Source organism: Myotis daubentonii, chromosome 14 (assembly GCF_963259705.1).
Source record: "Myotis daubentonii chromosome 14, mMyoDau2.1, whole genome shotgun sequence".
In the NCBI taxonomy this organism is placed as follows: Eukaryota; Metazoa; Chordata; class Mammalia; order Chiroptera; family Vespertilionidae; genus Myotis; species Myotis daubentonii.
Window position 1 is genome coordinate 56011331 of NC_081853.1, and position 20423 is coordinate 56031753.

Here is a 20423-nt window from a genome sequence, read left to right on the forward strand (position 1 = left end):
TCCACATCCAGCCCCGGAGCCCCCCCACTCCACCCCGACCTCAGTCCATCTGTCCCAGAGCCCTGGATCAGAGGGATGGCTTCAAGGCCCCCGCAGGGCAGGTGCAGCAGGGCTCAGGGAGGTCTGTGTCTAAATGTCCATAAGGACAACAGACCCAGGCCTCACCGCAGCCACAGCCCGTCCTGCCTCTCTGTGGAGGGTTATGGTCGAGGCTAAGGCTCAGCCAGACTCGGGCAGGGACGACCCACCTGTTCGCTCCTGAGGTCTCAGCAGGGGCTCTGCCGGGGGCCTGCAGGGAAGGGCGCTGAGAGTTTATACTGGGGGTTTGAGTAAGTCCTCCACCTAAAGGCAGCCTCCCCCCCAGATTCTGCGAAACCAGCAAAACAAGACAGCGACCCGTGTGTACGCAGGGGGTTCATTTTAATGTGATGGCTATAAAAATTATAAACCGCCTCATGCAGTCGGAGGAGAGAGAAGATGGAAATCACAAGGCCTCCTTGCGGGGGTTTTATAAACTCCCGCTGTTGCGGCAGTATTTGCGCACATGGATAAAGGCGATCCAGTCCGCAGCGCGAGGGACGCGCAGGGAGGGAGGCTCAGGGTCCGGCAGGGTCCTCAGCGTGGCTCAGCAGTTGAGCGTTGACCCAGGAACCAAGAGGTCACTGGTTTGGTTCCCTGGTCATGGCACAGGCCGGGTTGCGGGCTCCACACCCAGTAGGGGATATGCAGGAGGCAGCTGACCTCATGGATGTTTCTCTCTCCCTCTCCCTCCCCCGTCTCTCTAAAAATCAATAAAGGAAAAAATATTTTTTTAAAGAAATAACCTGGAAATAAGCACTTTTGATGATTGGAAGCTCTGCAGGCTGGGAGATAGGCCGCTGGTGCAGGGAGGACTTTGTGCGGACAGACGGGGTGCCCTGGGCCGGAGCGCCCACTGTGGCAAGGATCTTACTTGGAGGGAGGGCAGTGGGGGCACTGCGAGCCGGGGAAATCCACTGGTAAAGAAGGCAGTAAAGGTGTGGGGAGGGGAGGGGGTTCTTAAGGAGGCAGGGGTACTGGCCCGGGATCAGATACTGGGGGGAGGATGGCCCGTCCGGCTGCAGGAGGAGGCGAGGGTGGGAAAGGCACGGAGAAGTGAGCCTGGAAGAGGGGGTCCAGGAGGTTCACGGGCTGCGGCCTTGACCACGATCTCCTCAAGTGGCCCTGGGATGGGGGTGGGGTGAGGAAGGAGGCCCGGACGGCCCCCGGCAGCCGGCCGTGCGATCGGAGGCGGGCGGGGCTCGGCGGGCGCCTTTGGTGTCCTCCGTCCCCGCCACACATGCCTCTCCAGCGATCGATTTGCTCTGAAGCGTTTTATTCAGGAGAGCCGGTGTGTCCGAAGGGTGCGTGAAGTTGTTACCGAAGCAATGAGGCTGACTGCTCTTAACACCAAGAAAATGCTTTCGGGCGAATTCAATATGTTCTGACTCAGAAGAAACAACGGGCTTTAAAGCGAGGGTGACCCTTCTCGTTTCTCAAGGACGCGGCTCCCGGGCCGCCCTGCTGTGTCCTCATGCACGCCTCGCGCGCCTCCTCCCTTTCCCCGGATCCTCATTTAGTGCCTCTTCCTCCTCCCCCTTCGCCTCCTCTGCCTTCTCCTGCCACCACTCTGCCCCAGGCAGCCCCCCTCCTCCCACGGCTTAAACACTGTCCACGCGGATAGCTCCCGGGGTGCGTCTGCAGCCCCGATCCTGCCTGAGCAGTGGGGCTCCCCGCACCCGATGCAGACCGTGCCTGGCCACCAGCCTCCCCCCAAAACCTCTTCTTCCTCATCTCCCTCTGGTTGCTCTAGCCAGAAACCCAGAAATCACCCTCCACTTCTCTTCCAGTCCAGGCGGGGAGTGTGTTACATGGAGGGTCCCGAGGCCCGTCTCCTTGGAGGATGTGTACCTTTCATGGAGAGATTGTGGTCCCTGGTTGTGAGCATGTTACGGCCTTGGGGATAGCTCTGCTGTAGAGCAAGCATGTCAAACTCAAAGGCTAACACAGGCCAGGTACATGCGGCCCGCAGGCCACGAGTTTGACATGCTTGATGTAGAGGATTGACTGCAGAGCAAGAGTATTAGGGCTGGACGAAGCTTTATTTTTTTAAAATATGTTTTTATTGATTTCAGAGAGGGAGAAGGAGAGGGAGGGAGAAACATCAATGATGAGAATCACTGACAGCTGCCTCCTGCACGCCCCACACTGGGGATCGAGCCCACAACCTGGGCATGTGCCCTGACTGGGAATTGAACCATGACCTTCTGGTTCATAGGTTGACGCTCAACCACGGAGCCAGAGCAGCCGGGCGAAAACATATGTATGAAAAAAGAAAAGAAAAAGGAGTGTGTCTCTATAGCATCATGAATGCGCCTCTTTTCAAGTGTACGGACAGCGGACAGTGTGTCGTGAGAACTTGCTCTCACCCCTGACCCGCCGTCTTCCCCGCGGGGCCCCGGTGGCAGTGGCCCCCAGCTCTGCTCTGGCCCTGGTGGCACCGGGACAGTTGGGAGACAGCTTGGGGGACAGGCAGGTTAGCAATCCCTCGGGCTCATGGGGGGAGGCTGTGAGACCCCACTTCTGACAGCCCGCTCGGAGGCCTTTGCCTTTTCCCGTGGAGGCTCAATAGTAGAACCTCGGTGCTCGGTCTCCCCAGAGACCCTGCTGATACCCGCTGCTTTCCTCTCTCTTGGTCTCTGTTCCTCCCTCATGCAGACGCGGTGGCAGCTTGTCAATCATCCCTCTTTCCAGACGATTTTAATATCTGAATGCCAGAGCCTCTTCCATTATAAACACCCGGCTTCATTCCCCACCCCAGCCACCACCTCCCCACCCCACCACCATCACCACCACCACCCCCGCCCCGCTCCACCCCCCACCAACCGCCGTTTCTCCTGCGTGCTTCTCAGACTGTCTTTGCTCCTGAAGCCAAACATTCAACCTGCCTTTGACACCAGGAAACGGTCCTATCCGAACATCATCATTTATGTGAAACTCCAGTGCCCTTAAAGCCGCCTCTTGGTAGCAAATGCCCACCTGGTGTGCAGCGTATGCCATGTAATTGCAGGGGGAAAGCACACAAGACCTCCCGCTCGGGAAGTGGGTGTCTGGACTGGTCTGGACCGGCGCAGCGGGTGAAGGAGTGTCCAATTAAGCCGGGCCCACTAGGACCGCGCAGTAGTGACATCTGTCGTCTTAATTAAACTTGTCCCCACAGAAGGCGCTCGGTGCGGCTGTGTGAGAGGCTCCTGACCCAGAAACTCCGGGCGGCTGTTCCCTCCCTGAGCTGGGGCTGGGGCTGGCGGCCATGTTCCCATTGGACCCATTGCATCGGTCATGTGACACCCTCTGACACCTGCAAACCTACCCGCGGTGAAGCCCCCAGAGCCTGGCAGGGGGTGGGAGGCACCTGAACCTCATGAAAGCGGACAGAACACAGGCAGGGCCTGGGCAGGGCGCCTGCTGCTCTCTGTGGCCTCCGTGGTATCGGGACTGGGGGGGAAGCGGGCCAGGTAACAGGGAGCAGACGGGGAAGCGAGTCTCTTGACTCCCCATCATGCACCAGGCCCCCCGAGCCCCCTTCCCTGCCTGTGATCCCAGATTTGTGTCTTGAAATCCAAAAGCTCTGGGACAAAAGGCTTTCCTTTTCCTTCTAATGAATTCATTTGCCTGTTTAGGATAGTTTTGTAGCAAAACTCCATCACATCGAGGTCCCATGTGATCTCAGACTCAGCGTGTCCAGCTCTGCTCCCACTTCCCGCCCTCCCCTCCACGTGTCCGCGCTGTGCCCCCATATCTTTGAAAAGTGCCACCATCGACCGGGCAGCCCTGACCAGAAGCCTCCCCCCACCCTGTAGCCACTGGTGTCACAGTCAGTGACCTTCAGTGAAGGTCACTGTTGACCAGGACGCGTTCCTCGGCCTCCCATTGTGACTCTCGTCCAAGACCCTGGTTTTCCTCCGGCCCCGGCCCCTTCTCCTCAGGTGTGTCGCTTGGATCCCCGTCTCTGCAACCTCCCAGCTGATCCAGGGCCAGTGTTTGGCTTCTTGTCTGTCTGTCCCCTCTTCGGAGGTGTCTTACCTGCACCTCGTCCGTAGTCCAACTGTATGTTTCCAGCCAGGTTCCTCTCCAAACTCTAGAACAGAGTATTCAACATCTGCCTGGGCCTTAGAGCTCCATCCTGGGCACAAAGTGTTTCAACCTCAATACAGAACCTGCCCTTCCTCTCGGTGACAAGAGAGGGATGCAGGCGAGCTCTGTAGGGTATTGAGGGAACTCGCTGATTAATGGGGTCATCAGTCCATCAGCTCACTCGTTCACATGCTGTTCTGCAGCAACCTCATTGTCAAATGCTATGCCTACACCCTAGACAACAATTTTAGAGCCAGTTTTCTAAGAATAAATAAGCCCAGCCCTAGCCGATTTGGCTCAGTGGATAGAGCATCAGCCCACTGACTAAAGGGTCCCAGTTTCTATTCCGGTGCCTCAGTTGCAGGCTGGTCAGGACACAGGCAGGAGGCAACCAATCAATGTGTCTCTCCCACATTGATGTTTCTCTCTCTGTGTCTCCCTCCCTCCCTTCCACTTTCCCTAAAAAATTAATGGGGAAATATCCTCGGGTGAGGATGAACAAAACAAAACAAAACAAAAGGCTAAATACGCAATCCTGTTTCAGTGTGCTGGGACCCATCCTCAGGGCCACACGAGGGTTTGCGAATTCTTCAGGCTGGTTGTGACTTGGCTAGAAGCTGTGTCACATTTCTCCCTCTGCACGGATCTTGTACACAGCATTGAGGAATGCTCCCTGGGCTTTCAGATTTGGTATCCACAATCTTCTCATTATCTATAAACTAGAGGCCCAATGCACAAAATTCATGCAAGAGTGGGCCTTCCTTCCCCTGGTTGCCGGCACCGGCTTCCCTTGCAAGCTTTGTCCCGAAGGTCGTCCAGTCTAATTAGCATATTATGCTCTTATTATTATAGATATAAAAGCCGAATAGGCAAGTCGTCCCCGCGGGAGTTCAGCTAGGGACCAATCACTCGCTATAACATGCGCTGACCACCAGGGGCAGCACGGAATGATGGGAGGGCCCAGCCAGCAGCCAGGAAAGGGAGACCCTGGCCGGCAACCGGAAGGTCCCAATCAGCCCTGATCACTGGCCAGGCCTAGGGAACATACCTATGCATGAATTTTGTGCACCAGGCCTCTAGTTTTAATATAAATCATGTCCTCCCCAGTAGATTGGATGCCTAGCCCATCACACAGGTCATGGGAGGAACTGGTCCTTTATCTTCAGACCCATCCTGTTTATTTCTGAGTGACCGATTTATCAAAAAGAAATCTTGGGCTCATCAGAAATACTTTGGGATCTGTGCAAATCCTCTGGCTTCTTCCAGAGAGAAATTCCCCCAAAGACACCTCCCACCTATGAATTCTTTTCTCTCACCAGCTTTGAGAGTTTGCTGTCAGTGGAGAGGAAATAAATGGGAAATGTTAAACCAGCTTAAGTAACTTTCTGGTTCTATTTAACTTTGGTACAACTTCCATGAAAATGCTTCAAGTGAGTATATCAAATGCAACAGCCCAGGCTCGGGCACCGTGGCCCAGACCCGGTCACGCACCTCTGCGGCTCTGCCTTCAAAGCCCTTTGAAATGTGTCTCCTGATACCCTCAGAAGAAGATATTTCGAAATGAAATGAAGAGCTTCATTTTCAGCTGAATTTTCTTTGCATCTGTCACCTTTGGAGGTGTAGGCTCTGAATTATAAAAGGTTTCTCTTTTTGAACCTGTGGAGGTTGTTCAAGGCTCCATCCCGAGAGGAAATTGGTTTGAGATAATTCCTTGAAAAACGGGTTGAGGCGTACACCTGTCACTTTGGTTCACGGTAGAACTAGGAGAATGTCATTTGTAATAAGGATCGATGGCCCTTTAAAACACAGAACCTCCCTCTCTTAACCTTAACTATATATAAGCATTTTTTGCTCATCTAGCTCTCTCAAAAACAAGAACAAAAAATACTTGAGGCAGCTTAAAATACAAGATATATACAATCAGATTATTAAAGTAGAACATTAAGACCATGTAGAAGAAGAGGAAAACATCCTATATAATAAAAGGCTAATATGCATATTGACCAAACAGCAGAACGACCAGTCGCTATGATGCACACTGACCACCAGGGGGCAGACGCTCAATAAAGGAGCTGCCACCCGGCAGTTATTGCGCACCCATAGGGGAGCGGGCCTAAGCTGCAGTCGGACATCCCCCAAGGGCTCCCGGACTGCAAGAGCGACCCCCTGCCCCTGAGTGCAAAATTTCATGCACTGGGCCTTTAATACATTAATAATGATTTAACTAAATACATATTAATATTTTGAGCTTCCTAGTATCGCAAGCCAAAAGGGAAATCAGTGAGCCAGTAAAATTCATTACCTGAAAAATAGTCTTGAAAAGAGATGACTTTCTTCTGCTATTAAATCATAAATTAACTTCATTCCTTGAATCCAGAAGCAGATTGATTGTATTTTTAACTTACCTAGACCCATGCCCTTTGTCAGTGCTCTCCCACCTTGACCCTGAGCTTGGCCGTGGGACTTGCTTTGGCCAGTGGAATGTTAGCAAAATGTATGCGCGTGACTGCTGCAAAAGTGCTTGCACACTGGAGCTTTCCCTGGCTGCTTTTCAAGACCTGTCACTGCCATGCAAACAAAGTCCAGGAAGCCTGCTGGATAAGGAAGAGACACATGGCCCAGTCACACCTGGCGCCCCAGCCAACTCTTAGCATGTAAACCAAAGAAATGCTTGTCACTTAAGCAACAGAGCTGGGGGCGCGGGGGGGGGGGGGCAGTATTTGTTATGCAGTGATAGCTAGCTGATGCACATCTTCAAACAATACAATGGACAGTGTCTTCCACAGTAGGTTTTTCAGCAACTATAGAAATAGCTTCAGTATCGCAAGTGACCACCCTTGAGAGCATGCATGGCTTATACAAACATAAAAATATTTTTATTTGCCTCAGTGCCTACTTTTAAAGTGTTACTGAATTCCCGCTGGAGATGATGTACCCATCCCTGAACCAAACCTCCTCAACAATAGAACACAGCCACCCTCTAGGCCACGCAGAACAGCTCTATTTGATAGCTGGGGAGAAACGGGCTGTTGCTACTCTTTGCAGTGCTGTCAGCGAGGCCTGGAGAGAAGGAAGCGGCCAGACGGTGGTTGAGCCGCGGCGTCACGCTTTGAGGGTGGAAACAAAGCCATCTGCACAGAAGAACCTTTGAGAAACCTTTTCTAAAGAGAAACTGGCCTAGAAAACATGCTCTAACGTTTTCAGTCTATTTGATATTGGAAATCTTTGTCTCCCTGCCTTTAGTGGCACCTCCTATAAAACCCGGGGCCTGTTTCTTCAGAGTCTGTTCCAACTCGGGGGGCACGTACTGGCAGAAACATGTCAGAGACAATTACCTCTGAAAACGTAAGTTACTACGTGCGAGGTGTCACTGGGACCTTGGGAGCTATCGGGTGTCTGGACCTTAAACATCATTAAGGCCGCCTCCTGATTCGTAAATGCCCTCCAAGAAAAGCTAGCCCGTCCAGCTCTCTCGTGCTGGACATGCCTCCAGTGAAAGAAACATGCTGCCCTGGCCGGTGGCTCAGTTGGGTGGAGCATCGTCCTGTACACCAAAAGGTTGTGGGTTCGATCCCCAGTTGGGGCGCATGTGGGAGGCAACTGATCCATATTTCTCTCTCACATTGTTTGCTCTCTCTCTCTCCCTCCCACCCCTTGCGCTTTCTAAAATCAATTTTTAAAAAAAGAAAGCAAGAAGCTCATGCCTGTTGTGGAGAATTGTACCCCTTAGGGAATTTTTATCAAAATGTTTATCCATAAACAGGTTTTGTCGTTGCATTGGAAGCCAGCTCCCTGGTGTGGTGCAGGGGAAATCCCAGCTTGTTTCTCGAACATTTCTCTAAATATTGGAAGGCTGCCCTCTCCTGTCCCCATGGTCCCCGGCCCGCCAAGGCCTTTGTTTCCCAGGGCGAACGTGTCCGCATTCTTTGGTGGCGATGGACGGAAATGCCTGCCGCTGACGGGAGCACAGGGGAATGGATGGGAGGGTGGGACTTGGGGGGTGGAAGCTGAGGGCCCACGGCGGCTCTCGGGGCGAGGACACGGGGAAGGTGGCCACTGATTCTTCACAGGACGGCTGGAGCGGGCAGCCACATTGTCTCGGGCCACTAAATCGGCTTAGTGACTGTATCGATTCTCCCATGCATTGCCCTCTGAGAACTGGGAGACTCGCGTTGCAAGTCCAAGTCCGCTCCTATGTGGCTCAGCGCGTCTCTGAATTTGAGGAGCATACAGATATCGAGGAGTGTTTTTCAGATAAAAATTCTGACTCAGAACATCTGAGCTGAGGCCCGGGATTCTGCATTTCCTAGCAGCCCCCGGGCATCCCAGCACCGCTGGTCCAGGGGCCAGTCTTGGAGAAAGGACCCAGAGATCCCGGGCTCATCACCGGCACACCAGCCTGGGGCAACGCGGCACGCTTAGTGCTCAAAGCACCTGCTTGTCAGTTAAGCTGTTTAAGTCCCTAAAGTGACTCAGTGCTTCATGTATTTTTTAAGTATATTTGTATTGATTCCAGAGAGGAAGGGAGAGGGAGGGAGAGAGAGAGAGAGAGAAACATCAATGCTGAGAGAGACTCATGGATCAGCGGCCTCCTGCACGCCCCCTACTGGGGATTGAGCCGGCAACCCAGGCGTGTGCCCTGACAGGGAATCAAACCGTGACCTCCTGGTTCATAGGTCGACACTCAACCCCTGAGCCACGGCCAGCCGGGCCCAATGCTTCCTTTATTGATGAGGAAACCAAGGTCTAGACAGCTTACAATTTCTCTTTCACTCAACACTCGTTCATGACACAGCTGAGAGTTTAACTTGGGGTCCCTCACCTCCCGAAGAGTGATGGCCCCACCTTCCACCCGGGTGCACATCACCTCCCCGGCGCACCCATTCACCAGGTGCAACAGGTGAGCCGTCCACATCCACGCCACAAGGGCCCCGTGACCAGAGCAGCGCGGCTGCTTTCCTCTCGCATCCGGAGCCTCGCAGGCGGCAGGTGCCCAGGAGCGCCCGTGGCCTGATGCCGCCCCGGCTACACGGAGCGGGCCAAGACCAAAGGACTCTGGATTCCCTCGTCTTATCATCGGAGAGGCTGCAGAAATGCGGAAGAGGGCGATCTCTTCGTAGCTAATGATTCCTGGCTTATTCTGAGATGCCCGTGGCCCCAGGGGCACAGGATGGCCCAAGGACGGCTCGATGGATAGAGAAACTCGAAGGCATGTTGCAACAGCTCTTCCCAGGCAGGCTTTTCGCATAAACATACACGCCTGTGCTTGTCCTTCCTTCCCTGTCCTCCGACGGGTGACCCTGGTGAATGACCTGGAAGTGATTCGGGGATGTCACATGAGCTGGCCAGGAGCCCAGCACACCATAATGTACATTTGCCAAACATTTTCCAAACTGGGCCAGCTTGTACCCGCAACCTAAAAACAACGTGGGATTCTGGAGGGCTTGGAGTAAGTCCTTCGGTCGCCGTGGGAACCTGGGAGCGCGTCGCCTGGAGAAAGACACCGTGGAAAAGTGCAAAGGCACAACTTCTATTATAAAAGTAAATTTTATGCTTAATTTCACAGAAGGAAAATGGTTCCTCTCGGGTTTTAGCATCCCTGGGAACTTCACTTTCCAGTAGCTTTTAGGGGTTTCTTCCTCCACGGGGACTTTGGGAATGGCAGGGCATTCCGACTGCAGTGGGACTAAGATGCTGTGAAGCCCTCGCCGGTGTGGCTCAGTGGATAGAGCATCGGCCTCTGGACTGAAGGGTCCCGGGTTCAATTCCGGTCAAGGGCACATACCTGGGTTGCAGGGTCGATCCCCGGCCCTGGTTGGGGCTTGTGTGGGAGGCAACCGATCGAGGTGTCTCTCTCTGTGTGTCTCTCTCCCTCCCTCCATTCCACTCTCTAAAAATCAATGGAAAAATATCCTCAGATGAGATGAACAACAGCAACAAGAAAAGACGCTGTAAAAACTTGCAAACTGGGTGGTAAATAGCAGCGAGGAGGAGACCCTGGCAGGGCTGTCCCGTGGGCCCCTGCACTATCCCGGAGGCAGGTGCAGAAGCCCCTGAGCGCTTTGCCTGCAGGAGAAGCCGAGTTCCCTGTTCCGAGCACACGGGTCTAATTGCAGCTCTAATTCATGGCCGGCTGCTCATTATGCAGACCTCCTGTGGCTTCCATTCTTTTCATCTGCTTTCCCTGGGCTATTTGACCGCTGCCAAGTGAGTCTCCCCACGTCACTTACTATTCGGGTCACCTCATTGTTAAGAGCTGAACTCGCTGTTAACATCGGATTTTTCATCCCTCGTGTAACTCATAAATGTTAATGGTCGTTCTGTTTCTTAGTTTTGGACCTTTGGTCCTAACCCATGTGCGTGCGTGCGTGCGTGCGCGCGCGCGCGCACACACACACACACACACACACACACACACAAGAATATTTCTATTAAGTTCCCTATCTCGCTCTGATCACCGGCCCGAGGCAACCCTGTCCCACAGTTCTGTGTCCCCTGACCTGAGACACTGGGCACAGATGAAGCGACAAAGGCAGGCTTTGTTGGGCTGATATCAGCCAATCTCATTTTGTTATGATCAGCATTACCCAATTTGAATAATTCACTGCGCTGCCTTCTTTGAAAAGAATTGCTGCACATTTGGTGTGTTGCTTGAGGTCGCCCCTGCTTTCAGGATTCCTAACTACATTCCTTTCATCATCCTTCCAAGCTCCCCCTTCCCACAAGAGCCTCATGGACCAGATTTGTGAGAAATGCGGTGTGCTGGTTCTTAGAGAAAGGTGTGTGAGGAATCCCAGCACACACAGGTGGTGCACACACAGGTGGTGCACACACAGGCAGTGCACACACAGGCAGTGCACACACAGTGAACACACGGCACTGCACACATGGCACTGCACACATGGCATTGCACACACAGGCGCTGCACACACAGGCAGTTCACATGGCACTTCGCACAGGCGGTGCACACACAGGTGCTGCGCACACAAACAGTGCACACACGGCACTGCACACACAGGTGGTGCACACAGACAGTGCACACAGGTCTAATGTTATCCTGTGCCTTGCTCTAACTGGGTCAGATTCACAGCGATCTGTTCTTTTTAACCATACGCGCCCCCCCCACCCCCATCCTTGTCAAACTTCACTGATCACTGATATACCTGAGTTACTATCTCTGCCCTGGACCAGACACATGGGTTGGGGTTTTTTTAGTTTTTTTATTAATTATTGATTTCAGAGAGGAAGGGGGAGAGAGAGAGAGAAACATCAATGATGAGAGAGAATCATTGATTGGCTGTCTCCTGCGCACCCCTCATGGGGGATAAAGCACACAACCTGGGCATGTGCCCTGACCGGGAATCGAATCATGACCTCCCGGTTCATAGGTCGACGCTCAACCACTGAGCCACACCAGCCGGACAGGGTGATCCGTCCCTTGCTTGCCTGTGTAGAGGGAGACAGGAACCCATCATCCCCTCTACATTGTATGTCAAAGGGCCTCTCTTAGAAGGGCCGTGTCCCTGTGACCCAGAGGCAGGCGAGGACACGCCGCCCCTTCCCCATCTCTGGGGCCTCTGGGCAGAACCGCTCAGAAAACCCCGGTCCCTATTAAGGGACGGCCCTCCCGCAGGCGGTGGGTTATGGTGCAGGTGGCAGCTTTTGTCACCTGTCACTTGGGCCCCAAAAGCAAAGGCCAGCACTTTTCAAGGTCCCTTGTCCCCCGCCAGCTGTGACTCATGGGACTGACGAGGCCAGCTCCTCTGTGTCTGTAGCCCAGAGCCTCGGAGAAGCGAGAGTGAGTCGATTTATGGCAGAATTCCAGATCTGCCCGTCCTCTGTGGGTCCCAACTCCCCGGGGATGGGGGCCGCCTCTCCCTGCAGGAGGTGATGCACCGTGTGGTGAGTCATGACCTCTCCGCGTGGGGAAAATGGAGTCCCGTGTCAGGCTTTTATTTTTGCTCCTCTCTGCTTTGTCATTTTTCCTTTTCTCTGATATCACCAATGATTTCAAAAGAGACCCCCCTGCTCGGAGCCAGGAGCAGATCTACACTTCCAGTTCCTTTCATCTCCTTCGATCACTGGTCATGAGTGTTTGGAGGAGCACCAAGTTCAATATCAAGCTAGTAGCTGCCGGTCGGCCAACAGGCGAAGGCGGGGAAACTAAAACGAAATGGAAACTTCAAAACCTCATCTAGAAACAACAGGGTCCTGGCCGGTGTGCTAAGCGGTTAGAGTCTGGGGAGTGAGGGGTGCGATCCAATAATCCAATTTGTGTTTTAAAAGATCATCGGCCCGGCCGGCGTGGCTCAGTGGTTAAGCGTCAACCCGTGAACCAAGTCGTCACCCTTTCAATTCCGGGTTGGGGGCTCGATCCCCATTAGGGGGCGTGCAGGAGGCGGCCGGTCCATGTTTCTCTCTCTCTCCCTCTCCCTTTCTCTAAAGTCAAGAAAGACATATTTAAAAAATTAAAACTTTTTTCTTAAATTAAAACTTAAAAAAAAAAGAGGAAACTGTCAAGTGATGAACCGTGATTTACCGTTTGAAAGACGACAGCAATGCAGTGGGGCCTTGACTTACGAGTTTAATTCGTTCCGAGACCGAGCTCGTTAAGGAGCTCGTTAACTCAAATGACTCTATCAACTCAATCCAAAAAATCGGCCGAGAGACAGCTGGTATCTCAAAAAACTCGTTAGTCGGGACACTCGTAAGTCAAGGCCCCACTGTACCTGCCAGTTGGTCCTGCGAGGTAGCCTCACCACGGGGTTTATGCTCTTTGCTTTCAGAATCACCATTTCGGAAGACGGGAGCCTCAGGATCGTCAATGTGACGAAAGCCGACGCCGGGAGTTACACCTGCGTCGCCACGAACCACTTCGGGACTGCGAGCAGCACGGGGAGCCTGGTGGTGAAGGGTAAGGACCAGCACGGGGAGCCTGGTGGTGAAGGGTAAGGACCAGCAGGGGGAGCCTGGTGGTGAAGGGTGAGGACCAGCAGGGGGAGCCTGGTGGTGAAGGGTGAGGACCAGCAGGGGGAGCCTGGTGGTGAAGGGTAAGGACCAGCAGGGGGAGCCTGGTGGTGAAGGGTGAGGACCAGCAGGGGGAGCCTGGTGGTGAAGGGTGAGGACCCGGAGGTCGCCGTCGCGAACGCAGGTCCACCTGCCCAGTCCTGTGGTTTGTACACGTGGCATCGCTCCGAGCCCGCTGTGCAGGTGTCGCTGCTTCTAAATTAACTTGTCGTGGCAAACACGCTGCCACAGATCGTCCCAAGGGGCTGTCAGGGACGGATGTGACGGAAAGGCTCCCTCGTTTCCGAATCCCCCAGCTCAGCCCTGAGGACCACAGCCCCGTGTGCAGGATGGTGTTGTGACTCACGGTATCGCCAGTCCTTTCATTACAGCTCAAGTCTCTGTTGATTCCAGACTCATGCCTGGGAACACAGGGCCAACACTGAAAACCCACGACTCAAAGCCACAGTTTTTAGCGACAGTTTCAGGAGCAACATTGGCGATCCGGGAGGGCGCCGTCTGGGTCCTAGGGGCTGAGGCTGTGGGTTAATCTGCTAACAACCTCCTCTGGGCTGCGCGGCCGGTTTTGAGGGAATAGAAATTTCCATGCACCTGGTCGTCCCTGTCCCTCACGCTCCCAGCACCGCACCGGCGGATGGGCTGGGCTGAGCCCCGAGTGGGAGCTGTGAGGGGTGTGGTTTTCAATGACGTGTCATCTGCATTTCTGCCGCTGTATCTCACGCCTCCTCGTGGAATTTCTGAGTTAAAGGCCCCTTGGCGATGCTCTGACCGAGGAACGTGGAGCTCAGGGTGGGGCTCCCTCGAGGTCACGGGAAGCAGAAGGGACGTGAACCCGGGAATCCTGGTGCGTGTGCCCGTTGGCTCTTCCTGCCGCACCAGGACTCTTTCACTCGTGTTCCTGTTTCTCCATAAGAGAGATGCCGCCCCCCCACCCATGACTCCCTTCTTGCCCCTGCGTAGCGCCCTCTGTGAAGTGAGAGGGCCTCAGGCAAATAAACATGTCCAGGAAGGATATTGGCCTCAATGGTGGTTCCGGAGGAACCTCAGGAGTCGCCGGGTTACATGTCCGGGGTCACGTGGGAAGTTGGACACGTCCGACCATCTGGGGAAGCCTTTTTATTCGAAACACGCATGTCTGCGCCGGTGAAGATTGGAAAGCCCGGAGCCAGAGTAGGTCTGTGTTTAGAATGACTTCCGTGACTTCAGTCCGTTAATTCTCCACTCGGGGCCATGGCACCGGCGAATCTGCCCACATGTTCTCTCTGCTTCACAGGGCAAAGGGCAGGCGCTTAGAGGGCCCAAGTGAAACAAACTCCAGCGGAGCCCTTTGCTAATGTCTGTGACCTCAGCAGGAAGGGGCTCAGAGACCAGCCAGGCCCGGGCAGCCCTCAGCAGGAAGGGGCCCAGGGACCAGCCAGGCCCGGGCAGCCCTCAGCCAGGAAGGGGGCTCAGAGACCAGCCAGGCCCGGGCAGCCCTCAGCAGGAAGGGGGCCCAGGGACCAGCCAGGCCCGGGCAGCCCTCAGCCAGGAAGGGGGCTCAGGGACCAGCCAGATCCCGGGCAGCCCTCAGCCAGGAAGGGGCTCAGGGACCAGCCAGGCCCGGGCAGCCCTCAGCCAGGAAGGGGCCCAGGGACCAGCCAGGCCCGGGCAGCCCTCAGCCAGGAAGGGGGCTCAGGGACCAGCCAGATCCCGGGCAGCCCTCAGCAGGAAGGGGCCCAGGGACCAGCCAGGCCCGGGCAGCCCTCAGCCAGGAAGGGGCTCAGGGACCAGCCAGGCCCGGGCAGCCCTCAGCCAGGAAGGGGCCCAGGGACCAGCCAGGCCCGGGCAGCCCTCAGCCAGGAAGGGGGCTCAGGGACCAGCCAGATCCCGGGCAGCCCTCAGCCCGGAAGGGGGCTCAGGGACCAGCCAGATCCCGGGCAGCCCTCAGCAGGAAGGGGCCCAGGGACCAGCCAGGCCCGGGCAGCCCTCAGCCAGGAAGGGGGCTCAGGGACCAGCCAGATCCCGGGCAGCCCTCAGCCCGGAAGGGGGCTCAGGGACCAGCCAGATCCCGGGCAGCCCTCAGCCCGGAAGGGGGCTCAGGGACCAGCCAGATCCCGGGCAGCCCTCAGCAGGAAGGGGCCCAGGGACCAGCCAGGCCCGGGCATCTGAGGTGCTGCGCTGAGCCCTGTCGCAGAGCACCTGTCAGTCATGGAGATGTTATGCAGGCAGCAGCCTTCAGCAGCGGTTAAGGGTTGGGCTTGGGGTCAGAGAGATCTGACTTTGGGCCTCATTTCTCCCATGTGCTGGCCTGGGACATTGGACACATAACCAGCCTTCATGGCAACAAGCATTGCTGGCCTCGTACACGTGGGATGTTGCGGTGGCTGAGATAACCCATGTTACGTGTTTAGCGCGTGCCTGGGACTTCGGAAACAATAGTAGCTGTTGTTGTGTTTTAATAAAATGGCAATGCCTGCCTGGCCGGTGTGACTCTGGGGTTGACCAGGACCCGGCCTGGATTTCATTCAGCTTGGAAAGCTACAAAGAGACTAATTTATCGGAGAAGCCCTGTATTCATTTTCACCTCCTGATGTGAATGTGATAGAAACGCCCGGAAGGTCAGCCATCAGAACACCCGTCTCTGTCCTGTCACTGTGATTCTGTCGTTAACACCACTTTTAAAGCCCATTCTCTTCCTCCCCACCCGCCCCCATGGTGCGGACAGTGTCACTGTGGGTCAGCAAGGTCACTGTGGGTCAGCAAGGTCACTGTAGGTCGGTCAGCAAGGTCACTGTAGGTCAGCAAGGTCACCGCGGGTCAGCAAGGTCACCGTGGGTCGGCAAGGTCACTGCGGGTCAGCAAGGTCATTGTAGGTCAGCAAGGTCACTGCGGGTCAGCAAGGTCACTGCAGGTCAGCAAGGTCACTGCGGGTCAGCAAGGTCATTGTAGGTCAGCAAGGTCACTGTAGGTCAGCAAGGTCACCGCGGGTCATCAAGGTCACTGTGGGTCGGCAAGGTCACTGCGGGTCAGCAAGGTCACTGCAGGTCAGCAAGGTCACTGCGGGTCAGCAAGGTCACTGCAGGTCAGCAAGGTCACTGCAGGTCAGCAAGGTCACCGCGGGTCAGCAAGGTCACTGCGGGTCGGCAAGGTCATTGTAGGTCAGCAAGGTCACTGCGGGTCGGCAAGGTCATTGTAGGTCAGCAAGGTCACCGCGGGTCAGCAAGGTCGCTGCGGGTCAGCAAGGTCATTCTAAGTCAGCAAGGTCACTGTGGGTCGGCAAGGTCATTGTAGGTCAGCAAGGTCACTGCGGGTCGGCAAGGTCACTGCGGGTCGGCAAGGTCATTGTAGGTCAGCAAGGTCACCGCGGGTCAGCAAGGTCACCGCGGGTCGGCAAGGAGAGGGGAGCGGGCGGGACTGAGCCACCCCAGGGCCAGGAGGGTTAGGGCCGACCTCTGGCGCCAGCGTCTGATGGGCAGATACTCCCCTTCCCCCGGGGCCAGGGCTTCAGACAGCAGGACCGACAGGCGCCAGGGGGCTCTCAATTCCATCCCTCGTCTGACTTCCTGCATCTCACTGGTTTCATTTTTCAAGCTGCTTAGAGTGTGTTCGGGATTTGGGTTTGTGGTTTTCATTTTGTAAATATATTTTTATCGATTTCTGAGAGGAAGGGAGAGGAAGAGATAGAAACATCAGTGATGAGAGAGTATCATGGATCTGTGGCCTCCTGCACGCCCCACACTGGGGATGGAGCCCACAACCCAGGCATGTGCCCCGACCGGGAATCCAACCGTGACCTCCTGGTCCATAGGTTGACACTCAACCACGGAGCCACGCTGGCCAGTTGTGGTTTTAATTTTAAGCAAGAACAGTTCTCAAGTGAGACTCCCCTCCCCCCGCCCCCAACTCCTAACCCAAAGCATAATATCCGGCCTCTGAACAGAGGGTTGGCGGCTGTCCGCATGATTGGGAGCTGCATGGAGGGGGCTACGCTGACACGCAGCGCTGCTACTACCCCATTGTCTCTCTGCAGCAGTTAAGGCCCCGCCCTGCGTGACACAGGTGCTCGCTGCGCGGGTCCCACCTGACGGGTGTTTCTCGGCGTCGGTCCTGGAGAAGAGGAACACGGTGTTGTTCAGCCCGGTAACGTGGTAACAGCAACCCACCCCCTCGGATCCCCTCCTGGGCGTGAAGGGAAGGCAGGGCGTGAAAGGGGGCTGCTGTCACCACAGTTACCTGCTGAACTGCATCCAAAATGACCTGGGCCGACTCGAGCTGGTGGCACCAGACCATACATGGAGAAACCTTGTCCTACCCCAAGGAACTCTGCACATGCACCAAGCAAATTCAAGTTCAGGGTCTATCACAGGTTGGGGGGGGGCGCTAGTTGCACTGGTAGCGCTTTATTAAGGAAGGTTTTAATGTGCGTTCGGAGGGGAGGCTGGAGGTCTGTACACAGGTAAAGACCAGCCCTGGCCAGTGCGGCTCCATTGGTTGGGCATCGTCCTGTGCACCGAGAGGTCGCTGGTTGGGCACATGCCCCGGTTGCGGGCTCAGTCCCGGGGGAGGGGGTGTGCAGGAGGCAGCTGATGGATGTTTCCTCTCACATCGGTATTTCTCTCTCCCTCTCCCTTCCTCTCTCTCTAAAAATCAATTTAAACATCTTTTCAAAAAATTTTGAAGACCATTAATTGTAGAAATGAGACCATTAAGTATTGGTTTAAAAAAAATGTCGTTTTCTATCTATACAACCTCAAATTAAAAAGAAGGCCTGAGGTGGGGCTCCTTCCACGTGGTCAGATATTATAGTAAAATCACCCGCACGGTGGGTCTGACTTCCGGCTTCTCTCCCCGATGCTGTAGGACAGAGAACGCCTTACTACTGCTGCTATTTAACTCCTAATCCAAACGCTTTCTTTTAAGGAAAACACTCCATTGTAGAATGAAATCGATGGTTTATTTCCTAATGAGAGCTTATCAATCAAAATCACCAAAACTAACAAGGCAACAGAAGATGAGGCCACTTCATGGAGTGAGGCCGGCACGGCGTCCTTCCGGCATCCGGAGCCGCGGGCGGTGCTCACTCTGCTGAATTGGCCGTGTGACCACCCGCGGATAATAAGCAGCGCAGTGGACATGCCCACCTGCCTGGCCCGGGCGCCCGCGTTCCCCGCTCAAGGCGGCACAGGCCGAACTCATCGCCTGGTTTCCGCTGTTTCACAGCCAGGACGACGTGGCTGTCGATGTGATGAGCCCTCTGGAGAGGAAGGTGATATTAAAGAGCACAGATCCCGGACCTGCCTCTGCCACCCCCTCTGAGCCAGTCCCCGGCATTATTAAGGTTATATATTTCCCAAACACGTCATTGAAAGCCCGCCGCTTCCTCACGCGCGTCTTTCCCGGTTCCGTCTGTCATCTGGGAGCCGCGCCCCTCCTGAAGGGGGAGGTGGTCTGTGTTGAGCTTCTCCGTCCATAAAAGGCTTGAAGATCAATACAGTTTGTTTCCAACTAGGGTGTGTTTTGTTTTGTTTTGTTTTTTGTTTTTGTCAATTCCAAAGTTGAGGTGGGTTTTAAATGGCTAATTGTGTGATCAATTGACAAAAGAAAGGAAAATTAAGTCCTTTCATCCTCTGTGCCTCAATACCTGAGCTTCCTGTGGTTTGAGAGCGCCGCTGGGCCATATGGACGGGTGTATGGGCACATGCCCTCTGAGGAGCAGAGGTTGTGTGTGTGTGTGTGTGTGTGTGTGAGAGAGAGAGAGAGAGAGAGAGAGAGAGAGAGAGAGAGAGAGAGAGATTCATCCATCCATCCTTCTGCATTTTCAAGGTGAAGCCAACACTTGGTCCCAACTCTGTAAAGAACAGTGTGGCTCAGTGGTTGAGCCTAGACCTATGAACCAAGAGGTCACAGGTTCGATTCCAGGTCAGGGCATATGCCACGGTTGCAGGCTCGATCCCCACTAGGGGGCGTGTAGGAGGCAGCCGTTTAATGATTCTCTCTTATCGTTGATGTTTCTCTCTCTCTCCCTCCCTCCCTCCCTCCCTCCTTTCCTCTCTATCTAAAAATCAATAAAAACATTTTTAAAAAGAATCGTTTGGTCTCTCACAAACCCTGAGCCAGAGAAGACACATGTGAGAATAATTCATGAGTGACTCTCGCCTTCCTCTCCTGATATCTGTTCTCTGTGCCCGAGGCAGCGGGGTGGCCCCTCCACGCCATGATTCAATTTCTCTGGTTGTCAAAGGCAATCAAATCTGAGCAAACCGCCCAAAAGACCGAGGGCCTTTAGGTTAAATACAGAATCTGAGCAAGATGAGAGCGAGTTAATTGGCATCTCCATCATCGCTCTCTGATGGACTCCAGCAAGGTCCATTTCTGAAAGGTGAGAACGGTGGTCTTTTTGCTGTTGTTGTTAATCCTCACCCAAGGACATTTTCCATTGATTTTTTTTTTTAGAGAGAGTGGGAAGGAGGTGGAGAGACAGAGAAACATCGATGTGAGAGAGATGCATCGATGGGTTGCCTCCCGCAACCAGGCCGGCCAGGGATGGAGCTTGCAACCAAGGTACGTGCCCTTGAGTGGAATCGAACTTGAGACCCTCCCGTCCACAGGCCAATGCTCTATCCACTGAGCCAAACCGGCCAGGGCGGATGGTTGTCTCTCTTATGCAGCCATTTGAGGAGTTCAAGGTGGAGGTGGGAGAGGATATGTCAGTAAGCACCGTGGCCTCTGACGTGCCTCCAGCACTCCCACAGTCGGTGTGGGAAAGTCCGGAGCTGTGGTCAGGTGACGATTAGGTCCAGCAGCTCAAAGATTTCCCAAATTGGAAAACATGTCACCCCTCTGGTATTAACCCCACTCTCTCCGCAGTCGTAGAACTGCTTCCATGTAGGCAAAGCTTGCATCCTGTCTGGAAGAGTGGGATCCATTGTCCAATCAGAAGGGCCTTGTGCTCTGTAGACTTTCCTCAGCCACGCCCAGGCCTCCCCTGATGTCACAGGTGTCTGTCTCCATCGGTTTTGCCCTCCATCTCAGCGAGACATCTGGTCACCTTGCTGTTTGCACAGACACTTCTTCATGGGTGAGACCATGGAAATGGATGACAGAGACCAGTACAGGGGCCCAGGGGACTCCCCGATGCCACCCAAATGTGAGGGAATAGCCAAAGACACAGATGACGTGTCCGTTTCCCGCCCTCTCGACGCTGTGGGCCCTGGGCCACAGGCATCACAGTTGTCTGGGCGTCTTTTGTACACGAGGGCCAGGAA

The 20423-nt window shown here is 54.7% G+C and overlaps 1 protein-coding gene across 2 annotated transcripts in view; it reads left to right on the forward strand.

Moving 5' to 3' along the window:
- CNTN4 (contactin 4) overlaps nucleotides 1-20423 on the forward strand; it is a 405422-nt gene that overhangs the window by 359868 nt on the left and 25131 nt on the right. For both annotated transcript variants that reach the window (XM_059664558.1, XM_059664559.1), the window contains exon 13: nucleotides 12939-13066. In XM_059664558.1, coding sequence (XP_059520541.1) covers nucleotides 12939-13066 — 128 coding nt within the window. The remainder of the gene's footprint in view (nucleotides 1-12938; nucleotides 13067-20423) is intronic.